Source organism: Boeremia exigua (genome assembly GCF_020726555.1).
Source record: "Boeremia exigua strain MPI-SDFR-AT-0100 chromosome Unknown C7974scaffold_1, whole genome shotgun sequence".
Lineage (NCBI taxonomy): Eukaryota > Fungi > Ascomycota > Dothideomycetes > Pleosporales > Didymellaceae > Boeremia > Boeremia exigua.
The window spans coordinates 3,180,806-3,198,608 of record NW_025763518.1 but is presented as its reverse complement, the minus strand read 5'-3'; the positions used below and the strand labels follow the sequence as shown (position 1 = coordinate 3,198,608).

General features: G+C 53.3%; 6 protein-coding genes across 6 annotated transcripts; 3 read left to right on the top strand and 3 right to left on the bottom strand.

Annotated features, from left to right (window-relative positions):
* The first annotated feature begins 127 nt into the window (after positions 1-127).
* Positions 128-1,638, top strand: C7974DRAFT_468236 (Rieske [2Fe-2S] domain protein). Its single transcript, XM_046146389.1, has 2 exons — positions 128-1,000; positions 1,057-1,638. Exons 1-2 carry the CDS (start codon positions 192-194, stop codon positions 1,463-1,465), a joined length of 1,218 nt encoding a protein of 405 aa, XP_046003403.1. The 5' UTR covers positions 128-191; the 3' UTR covers positions 1,466-1,638.
* A 1,858-nt stretch (positions 1,639-3,496) lies between these two features.
* Positions 3,497-4,755, top strand: C7974DRAFT_25505 (uncharacterized protein). The gene is made up of 3 exons (XM_046137496.1): positions 3,497-4,087; positions 4,139-4,596; positions 4,647-4,755. Exons 1-3 carry the CDS (start codon positions 3,775-3,777, stop codon positions 4,695-4,697), a joined length of 822 nt encoding a protein of 273 aa, XP_046003402.1. The 5' UTR covers positions 3,497-3,774; the 3' UTR covers positions 4,698-4,755.
* A 57-nt stretch (positions 4,756-4,812) lies between these two features.
* On the bottom strand, positions 4,813-7,253 carry C7974DRAFT_299479 (pseudouridine synthase; the record flags this gene model as incomplete). Its single annotated transcript, XM_046137748.1, has 2 exons — positions 4,813-6,675; positions 6,726-7,253. 2 exons carry the CDS (start codon positions 7,251-7,253, stop codon positions 4,813-4,815), a joined length of 2,391 nt encoding a protein of 796 aa, XP_046003401.1.
* Positions 7,254-7,432: 179 nt separating this feature from the next.
* Positions 7,433-10,250, bottom strand: C7974DRAFT_384042 (exo-beta-1,3-glucanase). The gene has a single exon (XM_046140810.1). It carries the CDS (start codon positions 9,977-9,979, stop codon positions 7,640-7,642), a length of 2,340 nt encoding a protein of 779 aa, XP_046003400.1. The 5' UTR covers positions 9,980-10,250; the 3' UTR covers positions 7,433-7,639.
* Positions 10,251-11,681: 1,431 nt separating this feature from the next.
* On the bottom strand, positions 11,682-13,715 carry C7974DRAFT_299356 (pyridoxal phosphate-dependent transferase; the record flags this gene model as incomplete). The annotated part of the gene is made up of 6 exons (XM_046137741.1): positions 11,682-11,819; positions 11,868-11,930; positions 12,047-12,347; positions 12,544-12,950; positions 13,073-13,420; positions 13,638-13,715. 6 exons carry the CDS (start codon positions 13,713-13,715, stop codon positions 11,682-11,684), a joined length of 1,335 nt encoding a protein of 444 aa, XP_046003399.1.
* Positions 13,716-14,595: 880 nt separating this feature from the next.
* C7974DRAFT_384033 (uncharacterized protein) lies at positions 14,596-17,760 on the top strand. The gene is made up of 2 exons (XM_046140809.1): positions 14,596-15,367; positions 15,435-17,760. The coding sequence occupies exons 1-2, from the start codon at positions 14,822-14,824 to the stop codon at positions 17,505-17,507; spliced, it is 2,619 nt and encodes an 872-aa protein (XP_046003398.1). The 5' UTR covers positions 14,596-14,821; the 3' UTR covers positions 17,508-17,760.
* Positions 17,761-17,803: the final 43 nt, after the last annotated feature.

Below are 17,803 nucleotides of genomic sequence, written 5' to 3'. Positions count from 1 at the left end.
ACAGCAGGATTGATCAACAGTCAACCGGATCATGTGACCGGACTATCCATCACGTGAGCGGCTTGTAGCCGACTGACCTTTGCCGGGTTCGATAACATGTCGTGAAAGAATATAGGCATGGGAGATTACTGGTCAGCTATCTGGCCTTTAATTCACAGTCGCAGCTTGTTTGAGTCGCTCCACCATCCACCATGAGCAAGTATCTTTGGAATTTCTTCGGCTTCAGAGACTCAGCACCGCCAAACACTACTTCGCGCAGTCTACCGTCGTCATGGTATAGGTCCGACGCTATCTATCAGCTGGAAAGGCGGGCCATATTCTCTAAGAGATGGATCATGGTTACACACAAGCACAGGTTCCCCACTACCGGAGATTATATTCAATTTGAAGAAGCAGGTTTCCGCTTCTTTCTCTGCCGAGATCGAGATGGCGATATCAATGGGTTCCATAACATCTGTCGGCATCGAGCTTTCCCTGTCGTCATGGAACCTCAAGGACGAGCGAAAATACTGTCCTGCAAATACCACGGGTGGTCCTACGGACTGAAAGGTAATCTGGCAAAGGCGCCTGGCTATGAAGAGATGGAAGGTTTCGACAAAACGCAAAATGGACTTTTTCGAGTGAATGTTCATGTCGATCATAAAGGCTTTGTGTGGGTGAACATGGATGTTTCAAATGACTTGGCATGGGAAGATGACTTTGAGGGGGTTGACACACAGCCTCGCATGGATGCATTTGACTTTGACGATTACCGATTCGATCACACTTGGAACATGGATGGCGACTTCAATTGGAAAGCATTGGCTGATAACTACAATGAATGTTATCATTGTCCGACCGCTCACCCGGACGTGGCCGGCATCACAGATCTGAAGCTTTACGCTGTCAATACGGAAGGGGGGCACATTCAGCACTTCACTAATGCAGATAATATCGCCATGGATGAGGGACAGCGAGTTCGCAGCACGTATTATTTCCCAAATGCGTGCATGACCATCACGTAAGTGGACAAACAAGCCCTCAGAAACACCGTCCGAGTGGGCTGACCCGAGTTAGACCTTTCTTCTTTTACATGATGAGATGCGTACCCACATCGCCTAATCATTGCTCAATGGAGTACGAAGTATATCGGCATAAGGATGCTTCTGATGCGGAGTTTGAAGCCATCGACTCCATGTACAAACGAGTCTTGAATGAAGATAAGTGGCTTTGCCTCAATACACAAAAAAACTATGACGCTGGTGTATATGTCAGTGGAGAGATGCACACAAGAATGGAAAAGGGACCCTTGTTTGTTCAGCAGACCGTTCGCAACCTTGTCCGACAGCACCATGAACAGGAGAAGACGCTGGGGCGCGAGATATGGCCTGCCCGACAGGTTTTGCCGGAGTTAGCAACAGGGGTACACGAAGATGAAATTTTCGCGTGCAACTTGACTTGTCCATCTGACAAGCTCGAGTGGTAGAGAAGGATAGTTGCACATTACGATGTCCCAAAAGTATTTAGAGGAGGCTGATACTACTGGAAAATCCCAAAGTCCAACCCACGTCGGTGGCAGCGTCCTTAAGACTGAAGTAAACGATGTCGCAGACCGATATACTCTTTCTATAGAAAATCATTGCTATGTGGGATTTCGACACATCGCCCTATGCACCACAGTGCAAAATCGTGTAAAAAGCATTATACTCCGGTGGTTCTTACACAGAAGAAAGGTCCTGTCAAGTGAAATGCACTGCAAAGCCATGTAAGATGTCCGCATTTCCGGTAAATCACCCATAATGCGATGTAAAAAAACCGATGCGGTGTTTGTGTTACAGCTAAAGTTCAGTTTTGGTTAAGAAAAAACGCTGCATTTGGACCTCAGTGCTAAGCACATTTGAAACTTACAAAAGGTCGTGCTAAACAGACCTATTCACGGGCAGGCAGGGCTCACTCAAATCTTGCTTGCCGGTTACATCGTGTATTTTCACTGGAACCTCTTGTGGGAAATATAGCTCATGCATCGAAGATCCTCGTTGAGCAAAGAATACACTTCTCCTGATGTATGATAAGGATCATGCTGCTATAAGACACGTTCAAACAGCTACTTGACACATTTGTAGGATGCATGCCATGGTGTCGCGGCGGATAAGCCGCAGAACTACAACTGAATCACTCCGTTCAAGCGTGACGAAGACACAGGAAAACCCGCGTTGAGGCTATTAGGTAATACTATATTTTACCAAGTGACTAGTCGGATGTAAATGCCTAGGTGGGTGCAGTAGAGCATGCACTGTTTTTTATACTGTGGGCGTGCAGCGAGTTGAGATCCATTGCACGTTGCCACATGTGCGGCTCCAGGCTGCCTTGGGCAGACGTTCTTCTCCGATTAGCGTACGACCTTATAAAGGTGCGCTCTGCTGTTCGCTAGCATAACTTGCCAAGTCTGGCCGTTTGCCTAGTTATTGTGTACCTTCATCTTCAACCCCACACTCTCTCCTCTTCACTCGACCACCGCAAGCATCTTCTCGGACTCCATTCATCGCAATTATGGCCATTTCGGAAGCAATGCCCCATGAGAAGAAGTATCTTGAGGCGCTGGCCTACAAGGACGTGGATATGGGAATGTGCGTTGTGGCAGGGAAGGAGAACCTCCAGTGAGTACTTTCGCCGGACAGCAAGCTCATGCGACCCCATCTAACGCGGTAGTCTAGGGACCCTACTCTTACTCATTACTGGGTTATCAAGAACTGCATTCTCGTCGCCTGCGGCCTCGACAGCTGGGAGGATGCAGATTACTATACGTTGATGTTGCCAAGCAAGCTTACATGACAACTCTGCACGACGCTACGGTAAGGAACGACAAAGAATATCTCGGCCATCTCGCGAAATTGAGAGAAGACCTCGACCAACTTGCAGAGTTCAGATTGGAAGACGTCATGGGCGTGACACAGGGGGGAGAGGGCGATGAGGTGCAGGAAACCCTTTGGGGTGGCCTGGAGCTGTCTGATTCCGAAGATGAAGATATGTCTGACTTTGGCTCCGAAGATGAGGAAGCAGAGGTCGCGGTCGAGGTCGCGGTCGAGGACGAGGTCAAGGATAAGGTCGAGGTCGCGGTGGACGACGACCCATGGGTTATTGTCGAAACACCGGCCACTCCCCGTGGTTGGAGGAAGCAAGACCAATCGTTCGTAGTTCTGTTCCAACTTAAAGCTATACAATAACATGCGCGGGAGAAAGACAATTGCAAGTTGTTGCCAACCCTCAAATTGTAGCACGAGACTCTGCGTTTCCACATTTTAACAGCACGCCCGCCTTCGAAACATATGCTAGGGTTGGAAAATGATCTCGAGGCGTCTCTAAATCAGATCTGCAGGCTCGCGTGTTGGAAAAGCTCTGCCTGATATGCGGCTGCGTGAGGCTGCGTGCAAGGCTGCGCTTTCCCTTCAGCTGAGCGCTTAGCGCCAAAGCCTAATGGCGGTGTGCTGCCTGGAACAAAGCCACAAGCCTTTCAATATCTGCGGCCTGCTTGTAATGGTCTAAGCCTTGCATATTGATTCCGATTGTTGGTGGTTCGCTGTTCGCTGTTCGCGATTCGTGTATTCACACTTTACACAGAGGTTGAGGCTGAAGTCAAGAGGAGGTGCGGCTCAGCCGCCTCGCACTCGACTTCGGTCCTTCTTATGGGAGTGAGTGTGTTTCGCAATACCTATAAGTTACCTGAAGCCATCTTGGTGTTCCTTTGATTGCCCTAAGCACACAATAATTTCCTTGTTTGTACTTGGATACTCCAAAATGCTTTTCGTACCCTTTGCCCTCTTCAGCCTTGTCGCAAGTACAGGTGTAATCTTTATTCCAAAATTCAAACCCAATACTCCTGCCATTCGTCCTCCGAGCCCTCCAAAAGTAGATTATAAGCCCAATACAAACAAACCGGCTCCACAGGTACCTGCAAAGCCAGCACCCGCGCAGGAGCAAGTTCAAGCGAATAATGTTGGCGGACTGAACAATAAATTGAAGAAGGCGGAAGACATCGCTGGTTTGATCGACATCGGGAAAGACATCGCGCAGGCAATATTGGGGACGACACAGTCGACGACGGTGAAAGGTGAGCGAAGGGGTTGAAAAGCCACACGTACGATCACTGATCAAAGGTCAGCATCGTCTACGGCGACTATCAACGCGACTGCATTCGCTCCTTGCAACAGCTATGCGTCTATCCTAGCATCCTGTGCATCTGCTACAACCAGCTTCTACGACCTCGATTACGAGCAGCAGGCGTCGTGTGCATGCTACCAATCAAGCACCAATACCGCAGCATGCCAGGCCGTACCAACACTGGACACGAGCTACGACGACTATGAATACGAATGCTACGACTTCTTCGATAGCAATGGGTATGTGATGATTGCCCAAGCTATGAACGACTCGCTCCAACTTCCCGGGCCGATGTTGTGCAATTGGGCGCCTGCGGAGTTCTCGATGCCGTCGACTCTACCTGCGAAGACCGTGAGCTGTGCGGCAGCTTCGCCAACATCGACAGCATCGGCTTCTGCGCAGGAAACTGGTAACAATGGAGCTGCACAGCTGCTGACAACCTTTGATCAAGGGGTATTCGTAAGTGCATTGCAACGGTGCGTGCGAAGAACATTGCTGACAAGTGCAAGGTGATATCCGCGGTCACTGTGGCGGCGTTTTCATGGGTCTTGTTTGACTAGCCTCGGAGTCGCTATGTTTTGTGAAGTCGAATATTGCAAGCTGTGAATTAGGTAGCATGCGTACTCTTGTGGTTCAACTCAGTGTCCCTGTCATAGTTGATCAACGAATTGCTGTTCATCTTCCGCCCATGAACTCAGGCTTGAAGGCCTTGACACCACCCGCCTTCATCAGCTCCCTCAATGCCATAGTAGCATACTGGCTGCTGCCCAGCTGCAACTTGACCACAACCGCGATTTTCTTCTCGTCCAGCTCCTCACCCTCCTCCATTGTAACATCTCCAGTCTGCCTCTCGCCCTCCTTCGCTCCACCCCTCGCTTTCTTGATCTTGTCGAAATCTGTCTCGACGAACTGCTGATCCGGCTTGGTGTAACTGTGCACCTCGAATTCCAGCGGCTGCAGCGGCTGCGCCAGGAACTTCCTGTACCCGCCGCTCAGGCTGACTTCGCGCCACGCGCGGCGCATGTTGTGCGGGTCCAGACCGCCGCCGCGCTCGCTGCCCATGAACTCTTTGTAAAATTCGCCGATAGAGTTTTTGGGGTACTCGACGTCAAAGCCAGGCTGAGGCAAGACGACGTCGTAGATTGTGTACAAGCCGCTTTCGGCTTCAGCTTTGGTGAGGGAGCGCGCGCGTTCGAAGTCGTCGTTGACTGCGTTGGCGTTCTCGGTGCCAGAGGGGTTGATGATGAACTCGCCGTCTTGGTCGATGGTGGTTTTGACAGTAGAGGAAGAGTCGCCGGTCTTGTCGAGATGCTCGCCGACGAGTACCAAATCACCTTCTACGACCTTGTCGCCATATGTAGTCCATCGTTTGCCTGCTACTGCGTTCCAGACGAGCGATTGGTAGGCGTGAACATACATGAGGCGCAGAGTGCGAGGAATAGTCATCAAAGCGCCCTGCCAGTCTGTCTTGCGGTCGTGCTTTCCAGAATGGGAGTTGCGGGAGCCGAGATGTTGGATTATGTTTCGTTCCGCGGTGAACTTGCGGGGGAGAAGTTCCAAGGCAGCAGGGCCCTTGCCTTCAGTCTTCCAGACGTGGAGGGCTTTGGCACGGTTGCGGTCATCTTGGGATACGAGGATGCTGGAGTCACCTGTACCTTCTGCTGCAGCGAGTGCTACCTCGCTGTAGTTTAATAGATCATCGACAGCGCCTTGCAGATCATCTTTCAGCATCTTGCGCCCGACTTGGTCTGTGCTAGCTGCGAAAGAGCCAAAACGCTGCAGACCGTAATAATTGATGAAGCCTTTCTCAGAGAAGTCCCTGATAGCTTTACCGACAACGTCATTGGCGAAAACCTGCCTTTGCACGTCGTTCATGCCGTCTTCGTTCTGGAATTTGCAGTCTCGAAGTGTGATCGTGAACTCATTACCCTTCAAGTCACCCAACTTCAAATCGTTCGTACGATACTCAAAGTCACCAACCGCAGCATTGAACAGCGACCTGTTGAACCCGGCAATGCGTTCGGCAGTCTGGCGCTTCACGCACAGTCGCTGAACGGTACAAGCGCGCCTGTCCTTGGTTCCTGCAAAAGCGAACGCTTTCGCGCCGCTGTTGAGCTTGCTTCCCAAAAAACCAACGACCTCCATTGTGTCCTTGTTCTCTTTGTACAGCGAGAAATGGAGGTAGTCTCCACCCAGCTCTTCCCACGCAAGCTGGCCGCCCCTGTGCTTGCTCTGATCCCCATTGGCCTTGTCTCCTCTCCCGCCTTTGCTTTTGCGCTCCGCTGGAGGGTTGGCCTTGATCCGAATCGATTGATCGTTTTCCATAGACGTTTCGAGGAGGTTTGGAAACAGGCGACGGAGGGATTTGTGCGCGTTGGTGCGCGTCTCTTTGTCAAGGATCGGTGCCGATGTAACTGCTTTGAAGCTCCTCGCTTTCGCAGCTTCGCGGTTCCGTATGCTCTGCACGAGTGCGATAATCTGGTTTGTTATGTCTTCCCCGAATATCGAGTGGAGTAGCTTGGTATCATCGTCCGAGATCTGCTCGTTGTCAGTAAATCAACCAAGCTTGACATTTGTGTGACGTGTACCTCTTCCTTGACCTCCTTCTTCGGCGCCGCAGCAATGGCAAATGTCTCCTCACCACCGTTTGTCCCTGCTGCTGTGGCAGGCTTTTCAGCTTCCGCAGGCTTTTCTTCCGCAGGCTTCTCTTCCTTTGGCACGACAGGCGCGTTACTGTCCTCCACAATCGCAATCTTCTCCTCCGGCCTGATCTTCTCAGCATCCGCTGGCGCTTCAGTCCTCACGTCCCTCTTCTTCTTCTCGACCTGCGTGCTCTTCAAATGCAGCACCTGTCCGTCAAGTCCGATCTCGTTGACCAAGAAATCAGTGTATCTCTGCTTCAGTATGCCTGTGAAGCCCAAGTTATCGGGGCAGACGTATTCTGTAATTCCGGCGCGAGCTTCTCTTTCGTAGTCCGTTTCAATCTGCGATGGCGCATTTAGTGCTGAGCCTGGCGTGGCCTGCGGTGTTGCAGCGGCGGAGGGAGTGTGGGTGGTGCTCTGGTCGAGACGCGCGCGCTTTGCGGGTCGCGCATCGTTTTCACGGTCGTCTGACATGGTTCAACGTGTAGGACAGCGAGATGTGAGGGTTTGGGGGGCAGGCGTACATTTTCGAGGGAATATGGCTGGCAAGTTTTAGCGGGGAAGTTTTCGCGCGTTCTCGGCTAGGCTTTCCCCTCGATCTGCAGAGGATTCATCACCACATTACTGTATCGGCAAACATTTTGAATTGGATATGAATAAGTTCAGAACTCAGATCAATTTAGATCATCTATGTATATACTAACACAAAACTCCAGCCCAGGGTATAAGATATGCTCAGCTATCCATCGCTCTCAAGAAACGGTAAAGTACACAAACAAGTCATCTATGCTTCGCAAAGAATGCCCACTGTAGTGGGAAAGAATCGAAACTACTCAAACAAACTCAACTTCAGAACCCGTCTACGGCTGCGCAAAGATAGCGAGCGTAGCGCAGAAGTTGCTGCGGTTATCGGCGTCCTTGAGAAGACCCTGACCATTGGAAGTGATCATGTTGACAGAGGCCTTGGATGACAGACCGAACCAGTTGACGTTGGTCGAGTTGCTGATCTCGTTGATGTGTTCCTGGCAGTTCTGGCCAACGACACACTTCTGGTCGTAGTTGCTGAAGAATGAGTATGTACCCGCGCCATAGCTCCAGATGCTGGAGCTGTCGATGACACGAACAGCCCAAGCAGATGTCAGGCCTTCAGAGAAATCAGGATCGAAGTACTTGTCGTTCTTGGTGAACGGGACATTGGCGTTGGGGTTGGGCTGGTAGTAGGGAGTCTCGGTCTGGATGGCGCCGTACCAGATGTCCTTAGCACCCTGGAAGTGGTACTGCGACATCTGAGAGTGCTCGGAAGCGGTGCCGACAAGCCAAACGGGACCCTGGGACTCGACGATCATACCACGACCGTTGTAAATGTCGATCTGGCCGTGGTCGGCCTGGTCAAGCTCGTGGTCAGCAGTCCACAGCCAGACATTCTCGAAGTAGCCGTTGGAAGACTTGGTAATGTGGAGCTGCATGAAAGAGCCAATGCATGCGGGGTTGGCGTCGTGGGTGGCGTTGGGGTTCTTTGCGCAGTTCGAAGACTGGAGCTTCGTGCCTTCGTAGCCGCCAACGCGGAAGTGAACATCCCAGAGGCCAGCCTGGCCAGCTTCGGCGTTGATGTTCCATTCCATCAAGATACCACCGGGAGCAGGGCCCTGGGTGCCGATGATGGCGTCGTTCATCTCGAAAGATCCCTTGTCACCAGACTTGGCGCCGATCTGGAAACCAGGCTTGGGGTCATCCATGTTGCCGAAGAACTCGCCGGTGATGAAGAACATGGGGTAAACCTCACCCTGAATCTTGACGTTCTTCTCGGCAGGGACAACGATGGTCTTGGTGATGAGGTAGGCGCCGTGGTCAACGTAGAGGATCTCGCCATCCTGAAGTCCGTCAATAGCAGCCTGGATAGCGGCAGTGTCATCAGTAGAGCCATCGCCCTTGGCGCCCTTGGACTTGAGGCTGATGAATTTGGAGACATCGACCTCACCGTACTGGGGCTTGCTGCGCTCAAACCAGCCGTTCTCGCCTTGCAGAACCGCAGGCTTCGACGGTCCGCCGTTGATGTCACCCTGGACACGGCCCTGGCCGGATCCAGCAGCCATGGCGTTACCTTGAGCCCAGGCCTCGACCTTGACGCCACCCTTGACGAGAACATTGCCAGAAGCGCCAACAACAGCCGACTCGCAGCCAGAGAAATCAACGTTCTCAAGGACGAGGGTACCGCCAGTGGTAGGGATACTGTCTTGAGTGAAGGAAGTGTTGACACCGACGGGAGTGTTGACGAGCTTGCTGTCAAGCATGAGGACAGAGCCGACAGTCTGGTTGGTAGGGCTGTTGGCCATGTCGAGACCAACCTTGCAGTTGTTGATGAAGATGCTCTTCATGGTCCAGAGCCAGTTCCAGTTCATGTAGATAGCGGTACCGCAGTCGTTGAAGGTCATGTTGCGGGTGGTGAACTGCTGCGAGCCGAGGAAAGCACCGACGCCGCCGCCGTTGAAGGTGAGATCGGTCATGAAACCGCCGGAACCATTGTCCTGGAAGATGCCCTTCTGGTCCTTTCCAGCCTCGCCCTTAGCCATCTCAAAGCGGATGTTCTGAAGGGAGGTGGCCTGGGAGACTTGCCAGTGGATACCAGCGGTCGCCTTGGCGGCAGTGATGTCAATGACAAAGTTACGAATCTGACGGTAGAAGTTGTTTTGGTTGGTGTACCAGTTAGCACCGTTGCCTCCGGGGATGTAGGGATCAGCGTCAATGACAGCCATACCCTCGAAGGCGGCAGTAGCTTTGATGGTGGGGAGATTGTTGATGTCGCCAACAAACTGAGTGTAGTAGTACTGAATGATCGGGGCGCTAACAGCGTAGGTACCAGGGGGGAAGTAGACGATAGCGGGAGTGGTTGTAGAAGAGTCACAGCCCTCACCACAGCGGTCACCATCGGCGACAGCCTTGTTGATGGCCTCGGTGTCATCTGTGGTACCATCGCCAACGGCGCCGTACTCTTTGACGTTGCGGAAGATTTTGTAGCTGTCCTTGTTGGGGTTGTACGGCGCAACGCCCTGACGCTTGACATCAGCGAACCAGTACCCAGATGCTGCGACCGGCGCAGGTGCTTGTGGTGCTGGTGCCGCGATGGGGGCGGCTGTGGAAGGAGCGGCGGTGATGAGGACGCGCAGCGCTAAGAGAAGCGCACCAGCGCTGAAAGCCACCATGATGGCTATGAAGATTTTGCTTTTATGTGATTTGAAAGGTCGATGTGAGCGCGAAGGCTATGGGGTTTTTCGTCAGTTGACCGGCAACAGACTTGTGGTAGAGAAGGTGGGCAAAAGTATGTAGAGTTGCACAGCAACAGATGTAGTAGAAGAGAAGAGTATGGAAAGAATGTTCTTCAATAAAAGAGTGATGAAGAACAACAATGAAAAATGGAAGGGAAGCAACACAATGCTGCGAGCTGACAACGAGCCTGCGTAAAGAGGTGAAGAGGGAGCGGTGACATTGTATAAGTACGCGGTGTGAACGTAGGGACTTACAATAGCAACGTTAACGTCGCGCCAATCAAGTTCGGCAGAGCTCCTTGTTTCAAGTTTCGAATAGACGGGTCGACTTCCTCGCTCTGCGGTGCTCGACTCATTATGCCCAGCCGATAATGCCCACTTTATACCTGCTTCCGCGGTGTGATACCACCGCTTTGCTGTCGCCTCCTCATCATAGTTCCGCGTAGCTTCTAATTGAAATGCCTCCTCGTCACTGTCGTCAATCTCATGATAATGAGACCCGGTGGCCATGTTTGTGAGCCGTATGCCTTGCCGTAAGGGGCTCGGAGGCAAAGCTAGGAATGCGACCTTGTGCGACCGCACGCCACTGTGAAAATTGCCCCAGGGTCTTTGCTAGCAGGGAACACAAGACCTGTCTGTTCGAACTTCACCTTCGCGCGTGAAACAGCAGGCTGTCGAGAGCCAGTAAGTGAACGCGATGTGCTGGAGATGGCAATCCTGTGCCTGGCGCGACAGGGGTCTGGTTGGGCCAGCAGCCACAACCGGACCAAGCCTGAAACAGAAAGAGCGTTTCGAATTTTCCGCGCGGAGCCATCTACTGGCTGCGAGTTGCCGTATGCAAATAGCTTTGCTGCCAGCGCTTCAGCGGTGAATCTGTGAACACTGGTCGCCAGCCAAGGGCCATTTCGTACGGCAACGGGCCGCGGGAGATCGTGCTGGGATGCACTGCGAATCGCCGCTGTAGCAAGGCGCCTGCAAGTCTCACTTGGTCGCATCAGATGCACCAAGATCTCCACGGCTGTGGCTTCACGTTTAGCACATCACTTGAGTCTTGCGCACTGCTCAGCAGACTTGTGATTTCGCGGTTGTGCGTTGAAGCACTCGTAAGGCTGCCTTGTACGACATGTGAATGAGGTTGCGTGTCTCTCCACGTTGTGCACAAAAGAAGCAAGACCCCTGAAGCCGTTGAGATTTGAGGATTCAGATGTACCAATCGGTGCTTGACGAAGATGTTGAGGTTAAGTGCAAACCAAACATGTTTCACGGATCTGGCTGTCAAGATCGCCTCTTTCAAGCATAGCGCATCTGCATAAATTTGAGGAAGCTGGACCGCACAGATCTTTCATGCCTAAACGACGTCTTTATCTGCGCTCTGCCCAATCATAACAAGGAACCGCCAGGTACGAGACTTGATATCGCTCTTGTATTGCCGGGTTGGAGGTCGACCAGCATCCTTCGCGGCTAAATCCAGTGGCTCGAGCGACGTGTCGCAGCAATCAGGCACCGACCGGATGAAGTCTGTCGGTTCCCTGTGATATACATCGAACAACCTATCGGAGCAGGTGATATTCCTGTACTGTGGGGTCGATCTACGTGTCGCTTTGCATCCCACAGCTCCTGGTGTGACTAGTCGAGCCGCCTACCAGAAGCGCTTTGATTCCTGCTCCACCTGCAGTCGGATCTTGTAGCTGCCAGTAGTGTTCTGCTCGTGTTGCATCGTGCGTATTACAGTGGCCAGGCGTTCGATGCCTTCAACCAACGCATCCTCTTCTTCCCACTATAGTCTTGTAAGTGATAGACAGCGCACAAGACTAGCAACACTTACTGCAAAGCAGACGCGGATGTCGTTCTTGAAAGACGTACGTGGATGGCCATTGTCACCGGGAATCTGGGTTCGTGAGTAAAAGAACCACACTGGCGGAGTATACACTTACTTCAAAGAGCTCGCCCTAAACATGTGTTACTATCAGTTGTTCCCATGACCGTGGCTCTGCTTGTACGTACCTGTGCAACAACTATATTCTCATCCTCTCTAGCACGGTCCACAAAAACACCACACTCCATGCCATCCGGTAAGGTGAGCCAAATGAAGTAACCACCGACGATACTACGATGCGTTTGGGGCAGCCGAACGCCAAGCGGAACCAGCAGGTCGTTGATAGCTTTGATCATTGAGCGATAACGGTTGCCATATGCCGGCTGCAGTTGCTCGTATACATGGCGTTGAAGTTGGCCATTTTCCATAGCTTCAGCTAGGATGTTGGAAACAAACTGACTAGGGTTACCACCGGAACGAGTTGATCCCCTAGTACAACGTCAGTCGTGATGGTCAGTGTGGCTGAGACGATTGACCAGCCCTAGCGGTGATCAGACTCAGCTCGGATTGAGCTGCCGGGCCTCGCATTCGATGGACGAGGATTATGCGAGATGCGAAAAACTGAAGCCTGACTACAGTCTCGCTCCAGCGTGACATGACTACATCGAAAGGAGTTCTGACTTACACTTCTGCAACACCTGAGACAAACTTTGGTGTACCTTCGCACCAGCCGCACCTCAACCCGGGACTAGAGATCTTCGAAAAGCTCATATTCGAGACTGCGTTACCGAAGCCATCGGCGCCTTCTCTTTCAGCACCCCCATCAAGCGTGCGATCGATGTCTACGATTCTAGGCAAATGGGATTGCTCCACAGACAATGTCTCGGACTCAGAGGTGATCTTCGATGGCCATTGCAGGAAGTCGTATACATCATCCGTAATGACGAGAGCATCGTACTCTCGTGCCAATTCTAACAGCTCCGTGCGTCGCCTCAAGCTCATGGTTTTCGACGAAGGATTGGAAAACGTCGGTACGCAATAAATCACGTGTTTGTACACTTTGGCCCAAGGCCGTGACACCGGTTTGTGCTTCTGATGGCACAGTCAGCAAGCCATTCGAGTTGAACAACATTGCCGAGGCCAGGCATCGGAAAAAGGTTGTGAAAGGAGAGTTCATGGTCATAGCACATTCATTACCCGTGATCGACACTTACCGGTTGCACGACACCTGGGCTGAGCGCCTCCTCTTCAACCTTCTTAATCTCATTTCTGAAGTAATCAATATCTATGCCTTCCTCATCTTCAGGTACAGCACGAAACTTGTCGTGAAATCCAGCGTCCTGTACGATGCGGAAGGACAGGTGGTATGCCGGCGCCACGAACCATACTCGCCTAGTATAAGATGGGTCAGTGAACACGTTCAAGAGAACCGCGAGGTTCTGCGAAGCTCCTCCGGAGATTGCAATTCGATCATCAGTAATAGGTTCCTGGGGCTTATAGAAAGTCGTCAGCCACGACGCGAGGTGGTTGCGTAAGCGCCCGTCTCCATGATCTGGTCCATACTCTAGGGCTGGGAACGCCACAGAGTTGTTAGTGAGTACTTTATGGGCGGATCTGTCAAGCAGTTGCGTCGGCAACAGGGAGTGGTTAGGCCATCTGTACGGTGGTCGTTAGCATAGGACAGTGCCGATATTGTGGGCCGCGTAATATTGCAAGAGGGTCTAATAGCACGGGGCAGGGTAGATGCACTGGACAAGTGCAGTGTGGAGTGGAGCTGACGTGCCCTCTCAGAAGGTTGATTAGCTTCTTCTTGCTGGTGGCCGACCCGGCGATATTGTGCGGCGAGAAGGCTGTCATGTTGCCAGGGACAGCAGTGCTCGGAGCCTTGGAAGATTGATGCCTGTCGATTACTGGATGGGCGTCGCACCGACTTGCTGGTGGACGGGTCAACAGCCGATTACCGGGCGTTGTGGCTGGTGCGCAACGCTGTGTCGGGCGCCCACAGTGAGAATGAGATGAGGGGTGCGCTGCCACCGGGCGCGGTTTCAGCCGTCCAGCTTATATGAGACGAGATGAGATGAGAACTTGCTATGTTGCCAAAACCCTTTACATATGCGATAGCGACTCCGGCGTGTAGTGCTTGCGCCCTGTCAATTGACAGACAGGCCGTTTAGACCGAAAGCGTATACGTCACTTCGCATCAGTTGGCCCATGCTCTGTCGTGCTTGTTGGACGAGGCCATGTGTATAAAAAGTAACAGTGGCACGACGGCGGAGCCCTGCACTCGTACAAAAAAATATTGAATGCGCGTGTTTGCTGACTGTTGCTAAATCCTGCACGCAGTCGCCGACGTTCGCTGCGTTTGACAGAACGTGTTGAATCAGACCCAGGTGCCAGTCGAAATGCCGCAGACACGACCGCGCTCGTGGGGCTGCGATGACCCTTGCGGGGCTCATTCAATCGCGTGCTGTAGCGAGGCGCAGGTCCCAGAGAGGCGGCCCATGGCCGCCCGGGAAGATCGTCGAGAGCAGGCTAAAAAGCAGCCGCAAAGGGTCCAACGAATACGAAGTCGAAAAGCTGAGCATCAAGCCAATCGAGGGTTAGCTGAGACCAAAGTCGACATGCGTCAGGGCACCTGCACACGTTGTGGCGAAGAGAAAGGCCAGCCATGCCCTAGCGCACTCCGAACGGGCTATGACGAAGTTTTGGCCCGTTTGCGACACCGCCCACCGGATCTGCAACGGCATTGCGAGAGCAAATATAGCATTGTTAGGCCCTGCTTTAGTCTGGCGGCTCTTCTTCCCAGTACATGTGTCCGCGGCGGCCGCGCAGCCCTGCATAGAGCCTTGTTTGCTGTCTACGTAGCCTACATGCGCTCGTATAGCATACTGTAGTAATTCCACACGCCCACGTAGCCGTCACCGTACCCCTCCGCCTGTCCCAGCCCACTGGTGCCCTCAATAATGGGTGACAAGAAGAAGTCGAGCCACCGGCTCTCGAGCCTGTTCTCCCTGGGCAGCTCGTCGGAGCCCCCTCAGCAGAGCCAGTCTGCGGCTTCGTCGGAATCCAGCGGCCGCCTCACCAAAGTCAAGAACCGCATCTCCTCGGCGGCATCCACGTCGACACAGCAGTCTGCCACGCACCTCACAGCGCCCGAATACCCGCCTCCGCCGCCGCCGCACCGCCGCCCGTCGCCTCCCGACCAGCTGACGATCCAGCCTGTGGGCCCGCCAGCATTCGAGCCCCTCGAGCCCCCTCCACTCCTCGATGCCCCGTCGCGCAGCTCGTCCCCTGGCGGCGTTGGCAGCCGGCCCGGGACACCCAACCTGGAAGTGGGCAACGAGGGGAAGCTGAAGAAGCTGAGGCGGAAGAGCGGGCTCTTTGGAGGGAACAACAGCAGCTTGACCGACGTCAGCCGCAGTGCTGCGAATGACAATCCGCTTGCGTGGATCATTGGGCACAAGGGCAAGGTGCCGTACAATCTGACGATGCTGTTGAACGGCGAGAAGGTGCGTTGCGCTCCAGGGCTGCTGTTCGCGCTAGCTCCACGTGGAAAACACTAATGTGGGCGCACAGGTTCCTGAACTCTGGGACAACGATGGAGATACCCTGGTGTACCTCTTCCCGCGCAACTCGGGCAAGGGGCCGTCTTTCCGCATCGACTCGTCGGTGTACGCAGCCTCGCAGCTGCTCACCCGCCTCGTACACGGATCGCTGTACAGCGACGACGTCGCCGCCGAGGTCCCCTCTCAATCCTCGGCCACTGGCGTGACGGAATCCAGCCAGGAGCAGTCGCGCTCTGCGTCTCCGGACCCGGACCAGAGCCAGATTGACGGCTCCGACGGCTCCAAGGGCTCGAGAGCGCTCAGTGATGCGACCGACGATGACCACACCGAGAAGCACATGTACATGCCAATCGCGCTGAGCTCCGACGACGCCGTCACTCCACGGGAGCCTCGCCTCAGTCAGAAGGACATCGACACTTTGGTGACGTACCGCAACTTCTTCGCCTTCTTGATCGGCCAGTCGCTCGTCGCTACGACCGGACATTCGGACATCTTCGACATCTTTCTGCGCATCGCTGACATTCTTACGCACTATGCGTTTTCCAATGTCGATGGATCCACGTTTGGCGAGGTGGCTGCCTCAAGCTTCGACAGCTACGTAGACGAGCTTAACATGGCAGATGTCAGGCAAAGTCGTGAGAAGACAATCGAAGCACTTGTGCTCGGCGAGAGGATGCGCTCTATGAACTTGTATACCGAGGGCTTTGTACATGCGATTGGCAAGTACGACGACGTTAAAGGACTGCAGTCGCCCAAGTGGGAAATGGTCAGCCCAAAGACAGGTACCCGCATGGCTCGAGCAGCGCTGGACTTGGACAATCGCGAAGCCAACATCAACCACAAGCTCAGCAATTTCGAGTTTGCCGCTATCTTCTCCGGTATCATGAACAGTGCTATGGCCGACGAGGGAAAGACAATCAGCTTCAAGAGATGGAGGTCTGCTTTTATGAGCACTCGAGGCTGGATGATGGATTACTACAAGCACAAGTACGGCTCGTGGCTGCCAAAGGCGCGAAACAAGAAGAACAACCTAACAACCAACGGCCTGAATCGACTGGTCTTGCGGGACATGTACCGCGACGTGTCGAGTCTGTACGACCTGCTTGTCGACCGGACCAACCTGACGAACAGAACGGCCGACGGCTTCATCGTAGAGGACGAAGGGATGGGCTTCGTCGCTATCAACGCCCGCGCCATGCGCAAAGCGCTCAGCGAGTACGATCGTAGCACGCCGCCCGTGCAGCCACCTATACCATTCGACCTGCCGATGTACCCCACCCTACATGGTCTGAGACCAGACTATCCTACTGGAGACGAGAAGAAAGACGCGAAAGCGCGTGGCAAGAAGCTGAAGAGCGACGACATCGCCAAGATGCTGCAAAACGCCACTAACGCAGATGCACGACAACTGACACCTTTCTTGGAGTCTTTCATTGCATTTGAGAAGAAGCATGCTTCTGGTTCAACCATGGATGAGCTACGCGAACTCCGAAGCGGACAATGGCTGTTCATCTACGCGGTCATTCAGTCGTTACCCATGTTGGTAGTTGACGCTCCTGGAGTACGGTTCACCGAAGGAGTTGAGTACTTCCTGTGCGAGGTTCCACGCAGCGGCGTACCTTGGGTCCGTGAAGACACTACAAGAGCACGAACATGGTTTGGTGTGCAAGGTGGCGCTCAAGTCGTCAGTTTGCCGACCGATATTGTCGAGCACGGCGTCGAGGGCGTCTTCCGACGTTCGCATTGCTGGAAGAGGGCGCAAGAGTGGGCTGCCAACGACACTCTTCTCAACGCAGCTATGCAGGAACTCAACGGGGCCGCTGCACCTCTGCCTCCGCCGCCTGGCATGCTTGATCCATCTTCGGCTCAATTGCGGCCCCGATCTCAGAGCCCTCAAGACCAGAGCAAGCGCAACAGCGTCATGAACCTTGGACTCGAGGCTTTACCTCTACCACCTGGCATTGCACCACCTACCGCTTCCCCCGTCAACCGACCACAGTCAAGCAGTGACCCCAGTAGAACGTTCGATGCCATACTTGGAACACCACCGCCCAACCCCAAGGACAAGAAGAAAAAGAAATGATCGACTGATTGACACGAAGTTTACGGTCAGAACAGTGAAAAGTGTTTGGCTCTGATTTTCTTACGATTTATTGCATCTGCTTGCATCTACCACATATGTGGCACTGTTTTTAGACGTTCAGCGACATCGCACGCGTGGGCTTCATAATACACGCATCGACTCGGATAGGAAAGCATAATACCAAAATACATGTTTAATTTAGCAGCATAGCAGCGGGTTTGGCATAGCGACTTAATGAAATTCTGTTTCCACATGGTTGTACTATGTATGTACCTACCGTGTTCGCTCCTCGGGAT